The following is a 17768-nucleotide window of genomic DNA, read 5'->3' on the forward strand; positions in this document are numbered from 1 at the left end:
AAAAAAACCAAATTAATAAATAAATGTCTCTCTCACTGAAGGAAGTTGTTTTATACCAACTTGCACTACCTTAATGTTAATGCATGGCTTACATCTAACTGGTTTAATGTTCCGCATAAAAAACAAAGTGTTATAAGGATGCTTCAAAGAAACCAAACAGTTTTTTTCTCTGCTTTGACAAAGTTTATTCACAGGTTTAAAATCAAAAATATGAACACGATTTGACTCCTCAGTGGTTTATATACATTGCTCTTCATAAACATAGTTGGAAAAAGTATTTACACATATACACATACAGCAGCATATATTAATATAGAGGGCAGATGTAATCTACTCTATTCTGCTGATTCAGTGCAGTTTGAAGGCCCCAAATGAAAACGGTTCCTTTTTCATAGCATCATTTGAGGTAAAATCAAGTCATCTGCATATTAGTTAATGAAAGCATCTGCTATAGGGCTGCTGTTTTTTTTTTTTTTTTTTTTTTTTTTTTTATTGTATTCTTTTAAATCAGTCACATTTCACCATGACTGCAACTTTTACTTTTCTAAGACAAAAGGAAAAGACAAACAAAGCCAACATTTACATTTTTTTTCTTCCACAAGACTCAAATCATTCAGTCATTGGTAATAAGTTATTCTTAAACACATGCCTGCATAAGAAAATTATAGTCCCTTAGATAGTTTCCATAAATAGTTAAATAACACATTTTTGAATTTGGGATGTCACATGGTAAATAAAAAAGAACTCCCAGTACAGCTGACTTTGCTTTATAAGCACTTCAAAAAAGTCTATTAAACCCGACGGAGATTTACATAAAAAATTAATTTGAGTTCAGAAAATCAGAGATATCTGAAACCAGTTGTAAGACGTATTTGTAAGGCAATGATTCACATAACCTATATACAAGTACATCATGTTGTACTGCCGTTTCTCCTTTAGAAAATTCAAGTACACTTTTTGAAATGTGCTATATGAAAACAAACAAACAACAAAAAGGAGAGAGTGTAGCAAATCTCCATACGACTCCATTTACTGGAATAGTGCTGGCACACCCTTCATAATAAGGGCTGATACTGTACATTTCTTTCAGAGCACACTCTGAGTGGAAAACAGCTAAGACGCGTCATCGAAACATCAAAATGTAACAGTGTGTTCGAGTGATGGTCTCATAGTGTAAACCAGCACGTTAATACCTTGCAAACGGTACTGCAAAGCACACTTTCTCCCAAAGCTTTCATGATGTAGTGCAATCACACGGGAGGAGTGACAAAACGGAAGGCTATAAATAGGAACGTCTCAGTAAACAATAAAGTCAAACATCTTTGGAAACCAAGACTAGAGCTCCCAAGAGGCTTTGTCGTTCATTTATAAAAGCTGCCAAATGCTAACCAAAATGTGTGTGAGCTTTGTTTTAACAAAGAAGTGGTTTGAATTTTTTTCAGCTATTGCTGTAGATTATAATAAAGAGAGATCTCTGTGCGGCATTTAAGCTAAATGATGAAAGAAAATCTCAACAAAACAAACAAAAAAATATATAAGTAACAGAATCTAACCTGGGAGGTCGGCATAACATAACAATCCTACACCGTGTAGATTTGGATCTTGTGTATTCTCTGGAGTTTTCATTAACCTGTTCACTGGGACACAGCTGGATGGAAAAATAAATACTCAGTGTGGACACTAGAGGGTGATGTAAACCTGTGCAATTCACTGCGGAGGAATCCGCACATGATGACGATCACTAGTCAGCAGTGGGTGGTTTGTGGTCCCTCCCCTGTTAGTCCAGGCGGTCTCTTCACAGCCTGTGCAAACATGTAAAGCAGCAGAGGCGGCTGGCTTGGCCTCTAGACGCTGCTCCCACGATCTGAGGTTTCAGATTCAGAATCCGTTTCAGAATCGCTGTTTAAAAAGAAAAGGAGAACAACCAGAGTCACAAACACACAAGAGTGGGCTAAAACTGGTTAACAGTTCAAGTTTTCATACAATGCACAGATCCTGGTGGGACACAGAAGAAGGATCAATGGTAAATTGTGTGTGTGTTTTCACTCCTCACTTACAACATTGCCTGCAGTAGTTTTCGGTTGCCTTGTCTCCTTTCCTCATCGATGGGGTAGGTCTTCAGTATCAACAGTCCCACAGCAATAAGAACCACGGGCACGGGAGAGACCAGCACCTTCAGGGTTACACTGACCGCCTCGGGTTGTGAGCAGCCCCCGGTCACGTAGCCAGCAAATCTGTGAAAAAGTGTACACAGGGGGAGAAAAATTAAGCAATATGGTCAGCTGAAGAATTAAGTATTGTTGTCCCCAGGACTACTGGACTGATAAGCTCCTTAGTTTTAAGGATGAAAACATTAATATGATTGAAACACTGATTAAAAATCAGGTCAGTAAACTTACTTCAAACTGAGGGTAGAGATACCCAGGGAGACTCCAGAGGCAAACTTGATAAAGAACACATAGAAGGAGTAGAAGAGGGCTTCATGACCGCGGATGTCTGGATTTTGAACTTTGAAGTCATCCACTACATCAGGAAGCATCGACCTGAAAGATCAAACATCCAGACAGAAGCTCAACAACACAAAAGAAAACCCACATCCGCAAAAGGATCCAAGGACGACTTCTGTGGATAAACTTGTGCTTACCAGGGCAGGAGGAAGGCTGCTGCTACACTCACACCTGCTGCCACTGAGACCAGGTAAGAAACGATCAGGTTGCTTTTGACAGAGACGATCAGGATCATGAAGGGCACTGCCCACTGTAGCGAGAGGGAGAAAGACGTCAGAGGTCTCATAAATGAAACAAACAAAGCTTACGATCAGGATTTATTGAAGACTTTTTTTTTTAATCTTGCAGACTGAATGAGTCAAAATAGAGCATAGAGTGAGCTATAGCTTCACTCATCTACACTCCATAACATCTGCTACTCACCGAGATGCCAAAGTAAGCTGCTTTCTTCTTCCCGAACCGGGTTAGAAACCACTGCCACCAAGGGATGGTTAGAGCCCCAGAGAGCTGAAGAAATAATGATAAAGAATTTAGTTATACAAGCTCGGAAGAGAGCACGAAAAGAACATATACTCTGAGTTAAATGATGACTAAGCGATGACTATAGAATTTTTTTTTCATGTATTTCATATAGCTGAAGCGTGCTTATCAACCAAGGGGCAATTAAAAAAAATTTAAAAAATAATTTAACATATGGCCTTTTTTCCTGCTGTGCTTGCAAATATGTTTCATTCACTTTGTCCCCAAAAAAAACAAAACACAGAACACAAAGTAGACTACACATAGCAGACTTGTAGCATCGGCATTGTTGGACAACATACTAAACTGTTAACCACATTGTTTCTTTTTAATCAGAATTTAATCTGCGCACACACAGACCTTGTTGCAAACAAATTGCCAAACCAACTGGACTTTTCCAGTGTGTGAGGAAACCTTGAGACTTATTGTTGCGGAAATTATAGCTGGTTGGCGTCAGTCATATCTTCTTCTCTGCATTTTTTATACATGTGAATATTTTTGCAACTTGCTACTATGTGAAATACGCAGGTCTGATGCAAATGGAGAAAAAAAAACGTCTGCTTGGATAATCATCGGGGACACAGTGGGAATGTCTGGGAGTAAAAAAATGAAGCCAGAAATGAAATGCCAAAAACTGCAATTCCTTTAGTAGCCACATGAGGCTGATTCCAAAAGCCACTTAAAAGCCCAACTTTACAGCAGAAATAAACATGTTTACAGAATGGTACAAATTAAACACCTAGTTTCCCCCTTCATGGTGGGTGGACATATTTTATTTTTTAATACATCAATGAGTAGTGGCAAAAGTGATACCCTTATATAAATCTGGAGATAAGCATAGTTTTAACAACTATAGGCCAGTGTCTCGTTTGTCACAGTTTTCAAAAGTGCTTGAAAAACTTTTTGCGGAAAGACTTGATTTTTTTTCAATAAAACTATCAACTAATAAATGGAAATCAATTTGGATTTCGTAAAAATAGATCAACGGCATTAGCATTGTTGACTTTCATTGATGATATTTCATCTGCAACCCATAATAATAAATACACAGTTGGGGTATTTGTTGATTTAAAAAAAAAAAAAAAAAAGCTTTTGACACGTTACAACATCCTATTTTGATTTCTAAATTGTATAATTATGGTGTGAGAGGAGTAGCATTGAATTGGTTAAGGAGTTATTTAGAAAATAGGTTGCAATATGTACATTATCTTGGCAATACCTCTGAACGATTGAAGATTGTATGTGGCGTTCCTCAAGGTTCTATTTTGGGACCTAAACTTTTTAATTTATATATTAATGACGTATCAAAAAGGTTAAATTTTATTTTATTTGCAGATGACACAAATTTGTATTGCTCTGGAGAGAATTTGAAAGATTTGGTTGAAATTATGATTTCTGAGATGTTAAGATTAAAAAAAAATGGTTTGATGTAAATAAATTATCTTTGAATCTGACAAAAACGAAATTCATGATATTTGGCAATCGTGTAAAGGAGGAAGAAGTCATTATGTCCATTAATGGAGAATTGATTGAGAGAGTTACTGAATTTTAATAGTAGATGAAAATTTGACGTGGAAATCACATATTGAGTATATTAGAAAGAAGATGTTTAAAAACATTTATGTTTTGGGAAATGTAAGAGATTTATTAGACCACAAAACAATGCGCATTTTATATTTCTCATTGTTTTTCTCATACTTTAGTTACTGTGTCGAAGTTTGGGGGAATACATATGAGAATACTATAAAATCTATAAACTTATTACAGAAGAAAGTGATACGGATGATTCATAACGTTAAATATAGAGAACATACAAATAAATTATTTATAAAATCAAAATGATTAAAATTAGGAGATTTAGTGAAACTACGGACACTATTAATTATGTTTAAGGCTAAAAGTAATATTTTGCCTTCTAAGTTACAAAGAGTATTTTTAACGTGTTTGGGGGGAGAAGACAGCAGAAGGAAATTTTATTTTAAGCATCAGCTAGCTAGGACAACACAAAGATTAATGAGTCCAACGGTTAGGGGTACGACTGTGGAACTCTTCATTATAATTTAAAGAGTTGTATAAATTTACATTGTTTTAAAAAGTGTTACATGCTTAAAACGATAACTCAATATGAAGAATGTGAATGAAATTGGAGTTCATTGAATAAGGATCCATTATTTTTTGTTTCATTTACTTACTTTTCTCCTTGTTACTATGTGGAGTGGTATATTCTGATTGTAAATTGTTGTTTGGTTTGAGTTAGGACTGGAAATAAGTGTTAATGTTAGTTTGTTCCTTGACTTTTGGTGCCCACTTGCAATATAAGTTGGATTGTAGATAGGGGGCAGGGTTTAATAAGAATATATTCTTCTGCCTGCTCCTTTTCACACGTGGTTGCAGTGCTTTACTGACAGAAAGTGTAGTTGGTTTGTTTGAAAGAACTAACTGTGGAAACTGTTGACCAAGTGTGAAATAAATAAATAAATGAAATGAAATATGTATCTGTTAGATTCATAAATACAATCTATACAGTTTATGTAACTTGCTAGTCAAGCTTGTTAGTGTTAACTTCTAATCTCCCATATTTAGGCACCATCTAGTGCTCCAAGTTTTCCTATACTGTGTTTTATACATTAAAATGAGTGGAATCCAAACACTAGTTGGAAAGTTAGTCTGCATTTCTCTAAATTCCTAGCTCTAACTCTGTATGATGGACTTTCTTGGATGATCAATTATATAATTTTAAATAAATCAAATGAAATTTATAAACAAAAAATTACAAAATATTTTCTACAGAAACTATTCAGACTACTAACTGGGCTTCACTGAGGACTGTGGGAAATGTGGAAAGTGGAAAAATTAAAATGACCACCGGAGGAGGTCAGGGGATAAGGTCACGATAAGCTTTCATTGGCTTTTAACCCAACCCTGCAGGGGCGCAGAAAACCTTTGACCTCCAGGCCAAAACTGGTCAACCAGTGTTAAATTAGCAAACAAAAACAAGCAGTAGATGAAAGGCCAGAAGCCCACGAATTCTCAGACTTTGACACTCTGCTCTAAACTCTCCAAATGTGATACAGTGTCCAAGTATTTCCCACTCCTAATCATAGAAAAAGGCAGCAGAGCAGAAAGCAGTGAGAGGAGGGCATTAGCAATGGTGGCTGTTCCCATGGTGTCAGTGAAGGGTTGCCAGGGCAACAAAAGCTCCATTCTGTGCCCTTGATCTAGCATAACTCAGAGAGTGAGCGAGTGGGAGACCGATTCCCAACAGTACGACACCTCCTCTCATCCTGAAATATGCCCTCTCAGGCCTTCGTGGCATGCTTCTACATCATGCGAGGAAGCGCCTAAGACTAGAAACTGAAATATCCCCTAAACAGTTTACAGCAAGCAGCAAGCTTTACGTCTGCAGACATGGTGTTGATGTACACTAAATCTACCCTGATGAGGGTTTTTACGAGAAGAGCACTCATAGTAAAAATACAAACACTCACCATGATGACAAGAAGGATATTCTGAAAGTCCTTCCTGTGGCCGAGAGCGTAGGTGATAAAAAGTGCAAAGTTTCCCTCCAGCAGCTGTAAAAGACAGAAGCAACTATAAACCAAATTACTGTAATAAATAAAATAAAAAAATCCTTTCAACGCGACCTCTGAAAATTCACGAAAAAAAAAAAAAAAAAATGCACAAATCAAATGTAGCGTTACCATGAAAGCAAGAGAGGTGAAGAGGAAGCCGATGACCAGTTTGACATACGGCCCGTGACACATGACCAACCGCAGGCCCTGAGCAAAGGTGAGCGGCTCCGACTTGTCCCGCCCGGTTTCTAGAGTCCAACATAAAGGAGAACACAACAAATGAGACCTCTGCAAATCTGCATCTAAGAATACAACACACACAAGCTTTTGTGGTGAGACAATGTGGTATTTGTCTAGTGAGTATTTTGCAGCACTTGCTACAATCTGGCCACCACATCTTTATCTTTTTGAACACAGAGTGAGAAGGCCAAGAGGAACTAACCAGAGGCGCTAAGAAAAGTTTAACAGTTAAAGAATTATTCCTGTCACTGTTACTAATATACAGTTTTGCATGCGCATGATTAAACTGGACAAAAACTGAGTCAGAATTTTCTTTTCTTTTCTTTTCCTTTTTTTTTACATCAATTCACGTGTCAAGTTGTCAGATTCATGATTCAAGTCTGTCTTGAAGCCAAATTGAGTCATTATCTTACTTTAAATGTTGTTTGCATTTATCAGGGCTCGCAAAATCGCCCGATGTCCCGGGGATAGCGATATCTGCAGTCGGGCGACCAAAATCTATCCAAGCCCCGCCCGTCGGGCGATTTTGCGAGCCCTGATTAGATAAGAAAGGATTCATACCTTTTTGCTCCTTCACACCTAAAAACAAGATTGCAGCACACAGGACGTAGATGATGCATATGACCCCTGAAGCAACCAAGTAAGCTTGTTTCTGAGGACAAAAAAAAATAAAAATACACGACCCTTAGCTTGGACCAACAATAATCATCTTTTATTTGACACAGTACAAAAAAACCCCTTTCAATAGACTCACCGTCTGATCCAGTGAGGCTATAGTGGTGTTGACACTGGATGAGTTTGTGCTGTAAGGCGCATCAGACTCAGTGGGACAATTGGAATTACCACCTACTATCTGCCCCTGGATTGCAGTGCCCAGCACTGTGCCCAGCACCTCCACCATCATCCCTGAGAGCAAACACAAGAACTGACGGTCAGCACACGAATAACAAAACACCAGTGAAATCAGTTTATTTGCACAGGGTGATGTCGTACTGTAGGCTGTAGCAGAGTCCCGCTCTTTCTGGTCCCTGCTGATGAACATGGTGAGGGCTGAATATGGCACATGGAAGCACTGCAAATGTACGAGACCACAACATTAGACAAGTTCACGTCAGTGGACAAAAAGCAAATAAAAAAAATAAAATAAAAAACATGGGCTCAAAATGCGGTACTAACCGTCTGCATTGACTGGAAAAGGCAGTAAAAGACCAGATACCAAATGACCTTCCCCTCTTCAAACGGAGGCACGTACCAGATCAGGAGGTAAGTAAGCACTGCAAACGGGGTGGAGAAAATGATCCTGAGAAGAGATGAGTGGACACAGGTTGATAAAAGACTGAGCATTTCTTTCTTACCTTTGTTTTATTTTCTTTTGTATTTAAGGCAAACACATAGAACCCACTGTTTCCTTCCTTTAAGGGTGTGTCTAATGCATTTTCCCCACTGTTACTGTAGCTCAACCCCTCCTTTTTATATCCCTCCCTGGCAGTCAATTCTTTTCAACTCTTTCTTTTATGCTTTGTGAATAATCCTTCTAATCCTGGCTTGTTAGATCTTGTGTGTGGAGAAAGTGCTCAGCCAGCGCTGTACAAGGAGGCGATAGCTGCTTGGACCCACATCATTCTCACCCCACTCGGCCTCAGCATCCTTCTCTTCAGCCGTGCCCTCTACCTGACCTCAGTCACAGAAACCGGCGATACTACAGACTGCAGTTAAAGCCTCAGTTTTTAAATAAGGAAATCAAACAGTTTTACTTGTTAAGAGAACCATTACAAGGCAGTTTTTGGGGGCCAAAATGAAACTACATTTTTCTCGCTGAAAGTAATCACATAATTTGAGGAAAACTGCAGTTTTTATTAGCATCATGTGAATAAAATGTGACCTTTTAGAGGCCAAACAGGGAGGTGAAGGCTTACAGGGTTGCACCTGACTGCATAATCATGAAACATTTTGTCAAATGGCAACATATATTTAAACAGCTATTTCTTCCTCAGGCTTGTTTCTGAGCCGTCGCACATGCGAGTTAAAACCTGACTCTTCCCAAGCTCCATAACACTAACGGGGAGAGGGTGAGCGTGACATTCACACATGGTCATATGAAATCCCCTTGTTCCCCTTTCACCCATGTGACTCACATGGAAAATAAGAAAACTCCTGATACCTTTTAACGTCCAAGCAAATTTAGGTTAATGAGTACTAATAATTTCCATTTTTGCTCACTGAGCACAGGTTGCTGGTTCACTGGCACAGCAGTGAAAGTCACAGACACATGATCACACTCTTCCCCCCCCCCCCCCCCCTCTTTCTAAAAGAAACAAAATCTACTTCTAAAATAAAATAAAACCTCATTGAGCTAAGATAATAAGTAAAATGAGAAATGTAGACTCCTGCCAGTCTGGCTGCCTGCCTGTCTTTATGTACATTTCCAGTACAGACAGAAAAAAGAAATAAGAACCTAACAAATCTCTGTATTTTTATCTGGAGGATGTCCCTTTTATGTACATTTTGCTATTTTTCTTTAAACTAGCCTCATTATTTTAACCCAGCATGCTTTTTGACCTGAAGTAACCTCTCTACACTTGTACACGCCGAGAAATCATACACACAAAGGAGAACACACCCATATTGGTTTGAAGCTGATGGTGTGTTGTGGGTTGGACCAATCACAGCTTAAGCCAGTAACTTCCCCCTCCCCCTCACTTCCTCCCAGCTACAACATTACAGCTCATGCACAGCTGGTTTTTTCAGTCACTCCACTCCAGATATGGCTGGGGTATCATGTGAGGGGGGGAAAAAAGCTTGTAAAAATATTTAGCTCTGCTCCTCTGCAGATTATATCATGGCCTTGAGAGATTTTTGTAACCAGATACGGTTCTGATATTGTCAAGAAAGCTGCACCATGTTTGACTGTGAGAAGAAAGTCAAGGTCGCCCTTCTTCAGGCAGGGATACCCATGACAAGCTGCCAGCTATGTCACAGTGAACCAAACACACAGCAGATTGCAAACACATATCTAGACTGAAACATAAGTAACAACTAAAACATGGGAGACGATGCTGGTAACTAAACTGGTTTGTTAGGAATGCAAAAATGGTTTCAGGCATTTTCATCTATTTGAGTTTTGCAAATGTTTTACAGGGAAGGAAAAGTACAGCGTGTGTTCAGCTACAAGGACCTTTTGTACTTGCAAAGTTGCAAGAAGAGAAACTCTCCCAGCTGCTGCAACAAATTTCTTACCGAGCCAAGTGTCACTTTCCTACAGGCTCGTCAAACTTAGTTTAGTCCGGGGAGACATGCGCTCAGACTTGATGTCAAGTAAGCTGGACTTTTTAAAACCCTGGTTAAAGTCTTTGTCAGCAAGAAGACTTACACTAATAATAATTCTCACAACCACTGTTATGACCCGATCCATCCCTGTGATTCACACAAGTCACTTAAGTATATCTTGCAGCTCATTTTAGTTTTTTTTTCCTGTCTGACTCCCTCACTTTTAAAGCTCAGTTGATGTTAACCAGCTAGCCCAGGCCCATCTTTTATTTTCCCTATTGGCTGACTAGCTGTCCTGCTTGCTACTCTATCAGTCCTCAATATAATTCAACTGCTTCCCTAAAAGGATTTCGTCTCAAGGCTCGATCCAAACTAGGACCGCAGCAGACGATGGTAGCCCTGCTCCTACTCTTCAGCTGGCTGGTTTCAGTGGGTGCTTCAGCCTGCATTTGGTAGGAATGTCTGATGCTGGCACTGTATATGATTCATATTTAGACTGCATTATTGCACTCTTACCATTTATTCCTCCTTAGTTGCTACTTCAAACTTGTTGCCATGGCTACTGATCCTGAGCTGTTTTTTTTCTTCTTGTTGTTGCCAGAGCATTTGCCTCATGTATCTCTGTCCTTACTCAAAACGCAGCATTATCTTATTATCATTCAACATACAGATACCTACCAGGGCATCATGCGGCCAAAGCGGGTGGATCTACTCCGGCTCACCAGGAAACCCACTGTAGGGTCGGTGATAGCATCCCAGGCCCTTCCCACAAACAGGATGATAGAGGCATAGAAGGGGTCCAGCTAGAAGGGAAGGGTGGAAAAAAGTGTGTTAGCTTTGAGACCAAAACAGTGAGGATGCCAAGGACTACCTCATATGGAGAGTGGCTCAAAAGAGCTGTGACAGCAGACTCAGTACAGCTGAGAGCACAACAGAATTAAAATACACAACACTGTCACTTCTTTTATAACAAAGCAGCATTCAAAGCCCCTCTAATGATCTCATCCTCTGAGCTGAATGGCCTTTTTCCAGTTCCTACTGTGTACAGCAGGAAAAAGTCTAATTTGCTAACAAAGCAAACAGGGGGAGTCCGGGTTAACACGCTTGACCGGAGACAGTTTAGCTGATATGAGGCTGAGAAGAACACACACACACACACACACACACACACACACACACACACACACACACACACACACACACACACACACACACACACACACACACACCTTGACCCCTGCGTTTGTAACCTGTGTGTGTTCTGCAAACAATTGAATTTTATCGATGTCATTTAGCTGCTGTGTGGCATTGATTTTTAATATTAAAAAACGTTGTGATGAAGAGCTTTTTTTTTTTTAAATAATGAAGATCACTTAGTTTTCCTCACACAAATGTTAAATTTTTTTTTATTTTAAATACTGGCATCAGCCCAGAATCTTCACAGTTGGTGCAGCTTTATAAAGGAGGCAGAAGTGTGTGATTTTAACCTTTTGGGTTTTTTTGCCCAGCGCTTGGCAATTACCTGTGCCACATCGAGCAAGTAGATTTGGAGGAAGAAGCCAAGAACAGTGCCTGTGATCTGGTAGGGAGCCCCGCCAAAGGCATAGCACACTTTACTGAACACAGACAGACGATTTCTCTGGGTCTTCAGCTGGAAGAGAAGAAGAGGTGAGAACAGAGGGGAAATGCAGTGATGTTAGTGCATTTAGACATTAAATATGGGTAAACTCGAATTCCACTGGGAAGCTATAAATTAAGGTGTAATTATGTAGACAGTGGGTTAACACATTATCATTGGCTCCATTTCTGCCTTCAGTCTTTAATTCATCCCTCTGATTCAAATCCCTACACCCATCCCTCTGTCAAACTTTGCGTTGCAACGCGGAACTATGAGGTTACTGTAGTTCATGCTGAGTGAAACCACATCACTACATCACCTCAGCACAGCCATTGGCTCCAGCAATGGTATGTTAGAGGTAGTGTGACATTTTATGCTGAATAGCCAACAGCCTCCAGACAGACTAGAGCCTATCAGCGGTAGCCAATACCCTTTCTCAAGCGTGATGTCAGCAAAGGGGGGATTACACACCCTGATTTACAACCATCACGGACACAGAAGCAGAATCACCTCTTGAAGGACGCAAATTGCAACCTTATCAACAGGCACACACAATATTCTCTCTGTGGTCACGTTCCACAGAGTGCATGTCTGGAATTACAGTGATGCAAGACTAAAAATAATACTGATGCTAAATAAAGAACAGAAGCCTGCATAACCTTTAATGTGCTTTAAAGAAAGATCTCCACAGTCTTTCCCAGAGTACAAGAGGACTGCACTGAAAAGTGCCTTTGGATTCAAAGAAAACCACCAGTATAATTTACAGTTTGAACCATGGTGCCATATACATCGCTACTTTTTCATCCAGCAGTCTAAAAACCCAAAGACAATGAATTTAAATGCACATCAAGGTTACTAAAGATTAGCAGCTTTGGGGCTAATGTTTCACAGGAGTTTTGTTACACTTTAAATCTACATCACATTAATGTAAATGATCACAGAGAAGACACTGATGTTTGAAATGCAACCTGCCGTGTATTTTCTCGTGCAAAGATACCGCCACTGTTGAACGATATGGAAGCTATTAAACCATTTTGGGGGTAAATTTAAGGCGTTAATCGTTAAATATAGGGACTTAATTTCAGCCACTTAAACCAAATATGGCTCACAAGTCGTGGCTCTAAAAACAGGATCACGCCACGTTTCTCCACATCTGCCAGCAGCTATATTTGAATGTGACAGAGAGAAAACGCCGGCTTTCGTTAAGGTGTTTGGTCCCTTTAAAACCGGTATGCCAGCATCACGAGAGCTGGAGGACAGATAAACGTGGACCGGGCGAAATTCAAACCTCGAGGGCAGGAAAGGGCACAGAACAAGGCAGGGTGTGAGGTTTTTGGTAAGAAAGGAAGTAAAGACCGCATTTTATCAAACGTTACTTTGAATTTAGGCGCCCTTTAACGCACCTGATTATTATTATTTTTTTAAGTGGGCGCGGCGGGCACATAAATCCTGTTCATTTTAACACCCCTCTTAAAAATCAAACGTGCCGGTTAAACGTCGCTCTTACCTTCACCGTCTTGATCTCTGCATTGAGCGGTTTGACTGACAATAAAGTCGCCGCGTACTGCTCGGCGCCCTCTCCTCGTGCCATTATCTTGTTCTAGTTGATGTTATTTTTCGATATTGTGAAATGTAAATATATTCCTTAGTGTCAGAAGAATGAACCGAGTTCACAGCATCGCCATGTTAGCCAGAGCTCTGGGAGCTTCTGAGTCAGAGCGCTCGTGCTGCTTTCGTCCACCTCATTCATTCTACTATGTGGGCTACGTCAGGTTACACGTCACAATCGGATGTTCCACCATTTTTTCCTTCTTTTTTTTTCCCTGTTCGTGACCTTCAGTAACTATTAAAAGTTTAGTACGCTGGGTCTTTTAAGAAGTTTTCTTTGTGTTAGAAAATCAGTAAAAATTCCAGCTTCAGTGGAGATTGAAGAACCCTTACTCTACCTAATAACGAAGCAGCTAACAGGAAGGTATCAGCAATATCACCAACTTTTTAACCTTTTCTTTGCGCTAATTAATTTAATTTAATTTCATAAAATAATAACTATACACTAGTGATGGCCAAATGAAGCTTTCCGAAGCACTGAAGCTTGTATTGAAAAATGGTTCATTACTCGAAGCTTTTCAACACAGTCCTCTCCGGTGACATCTGGTGGCGAATATTTTGAAGAGCAGCTTGAATCTGCAAAATAAAACGGACTGCTCAATCATCACTGCTCACTCAAGAGTGGAGTTCTCTCCGATATTGGGCCACCGTTCCGTTGCTTTGAACATGTAATTGGTTTTGTCTTCTCGATTGGGGGGCTGAAATAAATGTAATGCATATTTGCGTAATACATTTTGATCAATAAACTTTCCCTATTTAAACATTTATTTATTTAATACATTTATTTAAACATGCACTATGGTGTGGCCTTTCTTTGCTCATAACTCCTTGATGTTGGTAAATACAATAAGTGAGCAATATATACATTATACATATGATAACGCACAGCACATTATGGAGTATGCCCCTGCTGTGAAGTCCTGCCTCCATCTACTTGTCATTTAATCACTGGACAGCTGGACAGGTTCATATAAAATATTAGATTAGGCCAATTGTCCTATACATAATTTTGACCTAGGGGTGGGATTGATTGTGAACTGGAAAGGGAAAATGCTTAGGAAGCTGAGTACGGCTGCATCGTTACTGATTTGTAGAATCATTTTGATTCGATACAGGATCCGATTCAATTTGATTGGAATCTGGAAAGTTTTGCCTCAGTCAGAAATATTACAATTCTGGTCATGTATCAGTATATATCCATAATTTCGTATCTATTAAAAGAAAGCTGACACATGTGAGACTTAATTAGAGATGTAAACAGAGAGTTATGAAACCTGCAGCTGCAGAAGCCAGCGGGAAAAAAAGAGGCAAACACAGCGCGGACCCGCCGACACATCAAAATCTGACTCTGACGCGTCGGGTCCGCGCTCTGTGTTCACGTTTGTATGCAGAATCCGTAAACCTGCTCCCAGTTACTGTTTTAGCTGCATGGTGTTTGACGACATGTTGTGAGGTTTAACCTGAGATGCTGGCGTTTCAGGCATAATAACGTTAATTTACAAATCGACACGGGATTTTAATGAATCAATATCACTTTATTCAATTTAGCATGGATTGTAATCAGAAAAGCGATAATCAAAACCCACCCCCAATCAAGAACTTGCAAAGTAAGAACATGATCTATGTAAGGTAGCCTTTTTGTTATTTACAGTTAAAAAGAGGATTAGTGTTACTGTGCGCTGGCTGAGTCTCTTTCCTTTCTTAGAAATAGTTTCTCCTGCTCTGGAGAAAATCCACTTGCATGGAACAGAAGAGGCTGTGGAGTGCAGGAACTACACTGCAAGCTGGTAGATATGCAGGTATTCCTGGGTCCTGCAGACTATCACCTAAAAACAATAAACAAAATGATTTTCTAAACTGTAGCAATGTAATGTACGTATAGTGTCAAATACATTTTTGTAGTCTTCATCAGCTTTAATTCACATGGAAGTGTTCCTAAAGTCATATGCTGTAATGGCATTTCCATTATGAAAACATGATTTTGGACATTTCAAGTTTTTCACTTCAGCAGATAAAATGAATTGAGCAAAATCAACTCAAAATATTTCCACACGCCAGAACATCCTCTCTTCCTCGCTGGCTCCATATCTGTCAGTGGAATGATCACCTCTTCGCTCTCTGTCACCATCAACACACTCCACGAATCCCATGGATGATTCACTTCCTTATATCCGTTTGAATCAGGTACCGAAGCAGTTACGTGCGTAATGAAGCTTCGGACGTCACTGGTCACGTGATTTTTGCCAAACGAAGCAAGCCTCGACACAGTGCTTCTGAACCAGTGTGTTGTTTTTTTCGACACAAGCTCCGGAGCGTCAGCTTCAAGCGGGCCATCACTACTATACACTCACTGGACATTTTATTAGGCATATCTTAGTAAAGGTGTGGACCCACGTTTGCCTTCAGAGCAGCTTAGACGCAGGAAACTTTCACATAGTTGGTGCGATTTGTTTGGTGCACATTCACGATCTGAATCCCATTTCATCAAATCCCCAAGGCGCTCTATTGGACTGAGATCTGGTGGCACCCACTATGTAATACAATTCCGTTGAAAAATGAATGTAATAATATGAACTTAGCTTTGTGTAAGAGACAAAAAGCACACTAGAAATAGGATAGCCTACAATACACTAAGTGTTCATGGCATGGAATCAACAAGGTGTTGAAAACGTTGCTGTGAGATTCTGGTCCATATTGACATGACAGTGTCACAGAGTTGCTGCATATTTGTCAGCTGCACCTCCATGGCATAAATCTCCTGTTCCACTACATGCCAAATGTGCTCTATTGGGTTGAGATCTGGTGACAATGGGAGTCATTTGAGTACAGTGAACTCATTGTAATGATCAAGAAACCAGTTTGACATGATTTGGACTTTGTGACATGGGGCGTTATCCTCTGGGAAGCAACCATCAAAAGATGGGTACACTGTGGTCATAAAGCGATGTACATGGTCAAGAATATGTTTGTTACTCTGTTTAAAAAAATTCAAATTCAAATTTTATTTGTCACGTACACAGTCATACACAGTACGATATGTAGTGAAATGCTTAGACAACTGCTCGTGACCTAAAGAAAAAAAAAAAGAAAAGGCTATGAATAAGATAGGAAATAAATATGAAAAATTAAAAAGGGTAAATTTAACTAGGAAGGAATAAAATATAAATTAAGGTTAAAAATGAAATAACTGTACAACACAAATTAGAATGAATAATAATAATAATAACAATGGATTGGATTTATATAGCGCTTTTCAAGGCACCCAAAGCGCTTTACAATACCACTATTCATTCACTCTCACATTCACACACTGGTGGAGGCAGCTACAGTTGTAGCCACAGCTACCCTGGGGCAGACTGACAGAAGCGAGGCTGCCATATCGGGTAAATTTAACTGGGAAAGAATAAGATAAAATATATAAATTAAAGTTGAAAATAAAATAACTGTACAACAAAATACACAATACACAGTATAGAACTATATAAGAATGTATGAAGAAATATAAATAAATAAATAAATAAATAAATAAATACACAATAACAGCAGCTGTACAAGTATTAACTGGAAATGAAGAATATAGTGACCAGTGTTGTGCAATCCACATTATGTCTTGTGCAGTGCAAATATGCTTAAAGTGATTTAAGTGATGAAGTGAAACCAAAGTCCAGAATGTCCAGTGTGTGTGTAAGAACCATATGTGTGGGTCAGTACTGTGTGGTGGTGTGATTGAGAGACCGCATCGCCTGCGGGAAGAAGCTCCTCCTCAGTCTCTCTGTGTTGGTCTTCAGGGAGCGGAATCGCTTTCCTGACCTCAACAGAGAGAACAGTCTGTTGTTGGGATGGCTGAGGTCCTTCACGATCTTCCTGGCCTTGGTCCAGGAACACCGCCTGCTGTAGATTGAGTGCAGGTCAGGGAGCTCGGAGCGGATGGTGCGCCCAGCTGACCGCACAACCCTCTGTAGAGCTCGTCTGTCCTGCATGGTGCTGTTCCCGAAACAGGTTAAGATGTTTCCCGTCAGGATGCTCTCTATGGTGCACGAGTAAAAGTTCCTGAGCACCTTGGAGGGCAGTTGGAAGTCTCTCAAGCGTCTGAGGTGGTAGAGACGCTGACGGGCCTTTTTCACCACGGTGTTGATGTGACAGGACCATGATAGGTCCTGCGTGATGTGAACTCCGAGGTATTTGAAGCTGTCCACTCTCTCCACTGGGCACTCGTTAATGACGGGGGTCTGGTAGTTCCTCTCCTGCTTAGTGCTGAAGTCCACTATCAGCTCCTTTGTCTTACTGACGTTTAGAAGGAGGTTGTTCCTCTGGCACCAGTTCTCCAGATTCCTAATCTCCTTCAGGTAGGCCGTCTCGTTGTTATCAGAGATCAGGCCCACCACGACGGTGTCGTCAGCAAACTTAAGATAAGATAAGATAAGATAAGATAGAACT

At 40.0% G+C, this 17768-nt stretch overlaps 2 protein-coding genes across 2 annotated transcripts in view; both read right to left on the reverse strand.

Annotated features, from left to right (window-relative positions):
• Positions 1-462: 462 nt before the first annotated feature.
• On the reverse strand, positions 463-13459 carry LOC146647231 (sodium-dependent lysophosphatidylcholine symporter 1-B-like). The gene is made up of 14 exons (XM_085391349.1): positions 13231-13459; positions 11628-11756; positions 10784-10908; positions 8015-8138; positions 7832-7910; positions 7593-7744; positions 7400-7490; positions 6728-6846; positions 6515-6598; positions 2931-3014; positions 2645-2757; positions 2400-2543; positions 2058-2234; positions 463-1899 (listed from the first exon to the last, which is right to left on the reverse strand). The coding sequence occupies exons 1-14, from the start codon at positions 13312-13314 to the stop codon at positions 1845-1847; spliced, it is 1560 nt and encodes a 519-aa protein (XP_085247475.1). The 5' UTR covers positions 13315-13459; the 3' UTR covers positions 463-1844.
• Positions 13460-16370: 2911 nt separating this feature from the next.
• Positions 16371-17768, reverse strand: part of LOC146647232 (uncharacterized) — a 4047-nt gene continuing 2649 nt past the window's right edge. Inside the window, exon 2 of the mRNA XM_085391819.1 lies at positions 16371-17734. Coding sequence (XP_085247945.1) covers positions 17036-17734 — 699 coding nt within the window. The 3' untranslated portion in view covers positions 16371-17035. The remainder of the gene's footprint in view (positions 17735-17768) is intronic.

This window comes from Rhamphochromis longiceps, linkage group LG19 (genome assembly GCF_057381845.1).
Source record: "Rhamphochromis longiceps isolate RC_006_pf linkage group LG19, R_longiceps_female_GT1.1, whole genome shotgun sequence".
NCBI classification, from domain to species: Eukaryota; Metazoa; Chordata; class Actinopteri; order Cichliformes; family Cichlidae; genus Rhamphochromis; species Rhamphochromis longiceps.